The 7066-nt window shown below is 54.1% G+C and overlaps 1 protein-coding gene across 1 annotated transcript; it reads right to left on the reverse strand.

Annotated features, from left to right (window-relative positions):
• Positions 1-700: 700 nt before the first annotated feature.
• LOC311194039 (ubiquitin carboxyl-terminal hydrolase 42-like) lies at positions 701-4842 on the reverse strand (the record flags this gene model as incomplete). The annotated part of the gene is made up of 12 exons (XM_084267040.1): positions 701-796; positions 1339-1477; positions 2123-2223; positions 2374-2514; positions 2852-2963; positions 3107-3189; positions 3242-3382; positions 3710-3780; positions 3935-4002; positions 4152-4254; positions 4330-4440; positions 4656-4842. The coding sequence occupies 12 exons, from the start codon at positions 4840-4842 to the stop codon at positions 701-703; spliced, it is 1353 nt and encodes a 450-aa protein (XP_084123166.1).
• Positions 4843-7066: the final 2224 nt, after the last annotated feature.

The raw sequence follows: 7066 nt of genomic DNA on the forward strand, positions 1-7066 counted from the left end.
GGAAGCCTCATAGCTGGTGGTACCCATGAGCCAGCTATGGAGTTCATTGTCCCGCTGAAGGGACCTGCTCCGCCACCTCCGCATCTGCACAGTGTGCTGCTGGGCAGTCCCTGGAGCAGTGGCCAGATGGGAGATGGCACTGGAGGGCCCAGATGCTCCAGTATCCCAGGGAGTGTGGTGACCACTTATAAAAAGAGGTCTCCTCCTCTTCCTCCCATCTGAGTTCTCAAAGCTGGTGGCACCCATGAACCAACTATGGAGGTCATTGTCCCGCTGTAGGGACCTGCTCCGCCACCTCCGCCTCTGGACACTGTGCTGCTGAGCAGTCCCAGGTGGAAGAGCCAGATGGGAGATGGCACCAGGTGGCCCAGATGCTGCAGTATCGGAGGGAGTGGGGTGACCACTTAAAAACACAGTTCTCCTCCTCTTCCTCCCATTTGAGGTCTCATAGCTGGTGCTACCAATGAACCAGCTATGGAGTTCATCGTCCCACTGCAAGGACCTGCTCCGCCGCCTCCGCCTCTGAACACGGTGCTGCTGGGCAGTCCCCGGTGGATGAGCCAGATGGGAGATGGCACTGGAGAGCCCAGATGCTCCATTATCCCAGGGAGTGGGGTCACCAGGTAAAAGCACAGTTCTCCTCCTTTTCCTCCCATCTGGGGCCTCATAGCTGGTGGTACCCATGAACCAGCCATGGAGTTCATTGTCCCGCTGCGGGGATCTGCTCCGCCACCTCCGCCTCTGCACACTGTCCTGCTGGGCAGTCCCTGGTGCAGTAGCCAGATGGGAGATGGCACTGGAGGGCCCAGATGCTGTGTTATACTGGCGAGTGGGGTCACCATTTAAAAGCACAGTTCTCCTTTTCCTCCTAGCTGAGGCCTCATAGCTGGTTGTACCCATGAACCAGACACGGACCTGGCTGCCCTGCTGCGGGAGTCTGCTTTGCTCCCTCTGCCTGGGCGTGCTTTGCTTCGGAGCAGCCGTGGTTGTGGGAACCTGCTTGGAGCTGGCACTGGAGGGCCCTGGAGCGCCATCAGCCTTTGGGTCTTGGTAGAGATGTGGCAGAGTTCTCCTCCTCTTGCCAGCTGAGGTGTCATAGTCGGTGGTAAGGGAGCAGCTGCAGACATCACTGCCCCTCTGTGGGGCTGTGCTCTGAGTCCCCTCCCTGAGCCTTTTCCTCTGGCATCGGGAGGAAGGGCTCGCTCCACGCTTGGAGAAGGAGCAGCCCTGCGGCTGTGAAGAAAGCTGCCATGTGGGAGGGCAAAGACAGCAATGTCAGTCCCAGAAAGAAATCCATCCCCTGTCCCTCTGGCACCCTAAGACACCCTCTGCTGTTACCTCAGTCCTTGGAGGCAGACCCACTGGTGCCACAGCATCCGCCTGCTTGCAGTTGCCTCCCTGCTGACCGAGGAGGGACTGGGCAGATGGTGACGCTGGTGAGGAAGCAGCCTTGTCTCCGGTTTTCAAGTCAAACTTCCTGGAGAAAAGAAGCCAAGTGAGCCCCAGTTAGGGCTGCTCTTGCAGCCTCCTTTGGCCTTCAGTTGTTTGCTTAGAGCACATTCTATCATGACTTGGCTTGGAAGGGACCTTAAAGATCTCCGAGTTTTACTCCCCCCAGCCACTGCTACAGGCAGGGATGCTCTCCACTTGACCAGGTTGCCCAGCGCCCCATCCACCCAGGCCTTGAAGACTTCCAGGGAGCCAGGGGCATCCGCCGCCTCTCTAGGCAACCTCTGCCAGAGCCTCAATGCCCTCACAGAAAAGAATTTCTTCCTCAGATCGAAACTAAAGCTCCCTCCTTTAGGTTTCAGAGCATTCCCCCTCGTCCTATCGCTACACGCCCTGATAACGAGTCCCGCGTCATCTGGCCTGGAGACTCCCTTTAGGTCCTCTTCTCTACATAGGCCAGCTTCAGAGAGCAGACAAGCAGCAGTTAGCCTAAAGCCCAGCAAGGAAGGATAAGAGTTGATGTGGGGTAGTTCAGGTTTTACAGCACTGAGTGATGCAGGCAGTAACGGTCTCCTGTGGCAGAAGGAGAAACGCTGAGGAGGATGGGAAGAAAAACTGCAAAACCACAAACAAAGGAAACTTTTTCTGAGGCTATTTGAATGCTGGTTCTTACCTGACGTAGAACAGCAAATAGGCCTCCTTCCTGCAAACTGCATTGATGCTGCAGCGTTCCACAGACGCGTCATCCATCTCATACCACAGTCCATTGCTGGCCTGCAAAGAAAGGCAGCGGCATCTGGAGATGAGCTGCGTGGCTGCTCCACAAAAGCACGGGCAGAAAAAAGCACCAGACCTCACCCAAAGCCGTGGCTGCCAGTCACCCTGCAGCCTGGTTCCCTTGCTAGGAAGGAAGCTGCTCTTTACCTTGATGTAGCAGAGATAGTGTCCGGCATGGCAGCTGGCACCTTTGTGCAGCAGGACAGCATATAGAGAGTAGAGGAGCGGCTCTTCAGCAGTCTGCGATGTGTATGGCCGAAGATCCAAGTGCTCAGGATACTCCACAACCTACCAAGGAGAGACTGAGAGTGCTCAGAGATGATGCTGCAGGACTTTCTGAGAGAGCCTGCCAAGGCCAGGCGCTAGAGGTGAGGTGTCTACAGACACCTTTTGGGCTCCTGAGCACTTGGCTGTGCCCGAAAGCAACACGTAAAGCTTTGGCTGGCAGGAAATGGCTCTCAGCCAAAGCAGCCCTGTCCCTGTCAGAGCAGAACACGCGTTTGTCTTTCCCCCAGAACTCTCCTCTCCCCTCCCCAGAGAGGAACACAAACTGGTGGAAGAGCACACTGCTTTTGGGAATCTCCTGCTCCGGGAGGAGCAAGCTGCGCTCCAGCTGGGTACACACCTTCTCCATCTTCCTGCCGGTGAGCTCTTCAAACCTTTTCAGGCACAGGGTGAGGACCTTGGGCGCGTGATGGACAGTCAGCCCCTTGGAGGCAGGAACCCTCTTGTCACACCTGCAAACCAAGCACAGAGCCAGGTCTCAAGCCACGGCTCCTTCTTGTGCACTCATCCTCTGTGCAAAGAGGACTTCTGCTCCGTGACACACAGCACCTTCATGCGGGATCTAGTCTTAAGACATTGTTCCTAATGGTCTTACGTGCGACATTGCAAGCAGTTCTCGCCCTCCAACTGCTCGGGTGCCACAAAGCCCTTCAGAGCTGCAGTGACAGAGTCTGCTGCCTGCAGGAACGAGAAGGGAGAGCACTGAGCAGTGGGAAATGCCCTCACTCACCCATATGCTTCCTAGGGAGTCGACAAGCAGGGCCCAGGAGGAGGCAGAGAGGGCGTATTCTGCTGAAGGCTTCACACAATTCCCAGACATTCCTGGGGCCATCAAGAGCACCCTCTCTGTGGCACCGCTCAGTTCAGCTGCCTGTCGTGTGCAGGGTCATGAGCAATGGGAAAACAAACCCACAACCCATCAGCCCAGGAGCCAGATGGGTGTTGAGGGCAAAGGGAAGAAGGACGAGAGGTCACTGAGGGTGCAGGGAGGATAATGCACGCTTGTCCAGATGAAAGCCAGCACCTCCAGGGAGCGCAGTGCCACGGCCTCCTCAGGACACCGTCCATTCCGCTTCCCACCCACCACCACCAAGCTCCCTTGCATTTGCACTACTTGTTTCCAAGTCATCTGCGTGGATTCTGGAAAGCTACAGGGGCCTTGGAACACCTAGAATCACAGTTCAACAAACCCTCTTACCTTTATATCCAGGAGCACATCCAGGAAGGGCTCGTAGGAATCAGAAACCGCTTTGCAGCTCAAGCACGTGACTGGAACGCAAATCAAAAGGCTGAGTGACAGGGGCAGTCAACTGACTGGGATGGCTTACGCTGGTCATACCAGCGCCAGTCACACCATCAGCTGTTGTTCAAAGGCAGGCAGAAGAGCACAGACAATTCCAAGGGCAGTTATGGAAAGAAGTACCTCTGGATCTCAGCGAGCCCCCGAATATTTGGTGCACAACGGTGGTTTCTTGCAAAGACAAGTCCAAGCTGGAACAAAGCGGTAAGGCAGAGAGTTATGTCCTCCAAGAGCTTTTTGCTTTCTCTGAAAGCCCTGGGCATAGGTTTTCCTTGATGGGAGGACATCAGGGAATCCAAAGGGCTTGGGAACATAGAGGAGAGAATGTGCTTGTGCTTACTCCTTGCTTCCACTCAGACAAGCTCTCTGCATGGCATCGACAGTGTAGCGCAAGAACTCGTGGGCGTCTTCCTGCTTCCCAAGCTTGAAATGTTCTCCTATTCCTACAAAAGAAACACTTGGCAGCTCTCTCCTATGGGAGAGGCGGAAAACCTGAAGAAGGCTCTGAAATCTCTTACGTGTGAGGGCACTGACGACAGCACTCGGCTTGATGGCACTGCCTGAGGCGTGCAGGACCTCGTTCACATGAGCTTCCATTATACACATCATGCAGAAGCCTTGCTGGACACCTGAAGAGGGAGGGAAGCGAGTTTCTCAGGTTAGCAAAATAGCCATGGCGATGGACAGCCCAGTGGAGGTCTTGAAGTTATAAGATGCCAGAGAGCAGCCACTTGGGGGGCTGGACAAAGAAGGGCTGCTTTTCTCCTAAATCAAGTTCCAGATCCCGGCAATCTGGGAAGCGCCTGACAAGGTTTCCAAGGAGATGTTCCTAAAAAGCACTCACACAGCCGGGTGTGCTCCCCAGAGAGCAGGTAGTTGGCCAGAGGGGGTGTGTATGTCAGGCACTGCAGGATGGAGTTGAGGAAGCAGGTATTGCCCAGGTTGTGGAGTCCCGCTCCGGCGTCCCGTTGCTGCTGCCACTCCATGCAGAGCTTCTCTGGGGGGAAGGGGGCCCCTTGGGACGGAGCCATTCCCTCGGCACTGGCTGCAGGGAAAGGACATTTGAAGAGCGTGCTGCTTGTCAAGTTCTGTCCAGGAGCGCCCAGGACAACCAGCTCATGCCTCCAAGACACAAAGATCAGAGGAAGCCCAACACTGCCATTGGAATTAGCTGGTCCACAGAGAGGTTTGGAAAGTAGCCCGTTGCCCTCCTGACTTCATTGAAAATCCAGAAAACCCGTGCTGATTGCTGTGTCTTGGGCTACCTTCTGTTCCCTCTCCCTGACTGTAACTTGATGAAAACAAGTGCCTAGCACAGAGAGTAACCCTACCCATACCAGGTCATTCTACGAGCAATGGCCCCGTTCAAAGTCTTGTACCACTGGCTGAGATGTGATTAAAATGCCTTGCCCTGTGTCTAACCCAAACCCCTGGGTAAGTTTGGCTGCTACCAAGAAACACCCCAGAATTCACTCTTAGTTGTCAGGACGTCAACATTCAGGGTTGGAGCATCAGCCACGTCTGTGGCCTTTGGGGATTCCAAAAGTCCAAGGCTGCTGGTGAAGCCATTACTCACAGGAGTTGTTCCCCGTTTCAGCCATCACTCCTCTCAGGAACAAAGGATAAAGCTGTCGATGACAAAGGATGTCAGATCCAGAAAGAGAAGATCGGGTCGAATGGTGCCACCTGAAAGCAAAGGACTACGTCTGTCTCCTGCAAATGATGCAAAAGACGTGGAAACGTAGCCCACAAGTCAGCAGGAGCCATCCAAATTGTTTCAGTGGTACTTGTAACCACTGCAGAGCTGCAGGCTGATAGCCTTGCTGTCCCTGTCACAGGATCCTGAGCTCAGAAGGTACAGGCCAGCCTAGACTTTGACCCCATATCTACCTACTCTGTGATCGGCCCTGCACATCAAAGTATAGTTACCCTTGAAAGAGGATGAAAGTTGAGGGGGGGTGGGCAGGAAATGAGAAATGACTGGAAAACAGTAGGGGTACGAGTCGCAGGAGCAGGAGCGAAGCTCTCCCGAAGGCCAGCTCAGCTCAAATGGCTTCCGTTGGCCCGGTTTGCGGAACATCAAGCCCCAGGCTCACGAGGTCACAAAGGGGCAGTGATGCAGGTGCTGCATCACCCTTTGACACACCTGTATCCCCTGGAAACGTGGTCCAAGGGCACGCAGCTGCCAGGAGCCGGGAACCTCCCACAGCCATCAGCCATTTTCCCCCCTAAAAAAACCCCACTCCAAAACAATTGTTAAAATATTGTTCATTGGGTCAACACCACCCCGTTCCCAAACAAAGAGCTTCACGCCAGCACGGCTCTTTTTATATAAAATTCAAATATTTATTGCAATAAAATAAATAAGTAGTTGCCTTAGCACAATGAACAGAAAAACAAAAACAGAACAACAAAGCCAACAACAGGTTGTAGAGAATGTCAGGGGATCCCAGAGTAACTGCAGTAGTGCCCGTCTCACAGCAGCTGCTGGTGGATTATTTCCTGCACCATCTTCCTGCGGCAGCTTTTCAGCGGAGGACGTTCCCCAGCTGGGGGCTGGGACAAAACGAGGTGTCTGCCCTCCAACACATGGTGTTCCAACCACCAGTTTACATGGATCTGAAGTTCTGCTGTCACAGAGAGAGTCATCAACAGCATGAAAAAAGGACTAAAGAGCACCCCGTAACCGCAAGCCTGAGTTAAGTAGCGGGCACCTAAGGGGGTGCAGTAATGTGTCACCCTCCACAAGTCCAGACAACCAGACATTACATCGTCCTGCTGTGTGGTGCAGCTACAGTCTACCTACCAAGTGGGACAGGTACGACTCACGGGGATACTCACCAGTCTTTGGTGTGCCAGATGGAAAAGGATCTCCTCCATATTTGTGTAAATCCAGGTGGTAATAGTTGGCACACATCTACCGGACAAGGTTGGAAGATGGAGCAAGGATGGAACACCTGTGTAGGGTGGCAGGCCGCAGTAGGGTGGCAGGTTGCAGGAGGGTGGCAGGCCTCTGTAGGGTGGCACGCTGCAGTAGGGTGGCAGGCTGGGGTGTGTTTTAACTTCGGAGTCTATTGGAGCAATGGAGTAGATAGGATCGGGGGACAAGTCCAGAGCAGGAGGGAAGGATGAAGCACTGGAGAAGGCTGGAGCGGTCAAAGAGGCCAGAGCACTTTGGTGCAGGAAAAAACAATAGAGAAGAACCACAATGTTTATAAGCACAGCATTTCTTCTCGACATGTGCACCAGAAAGGA

This window comes from Gallinula chloropus (assembly GCF_964237585.1).
Source record: "Gallinula chloropus genome assembly, chromosome: 7".
Taxonomy (NCBI): domain Eukaryota; kingdom Metazoa; phylum Chordata; class Aves; order Gruiformes; family Rallidae; genus Gallinula; species Gallinula chloropus.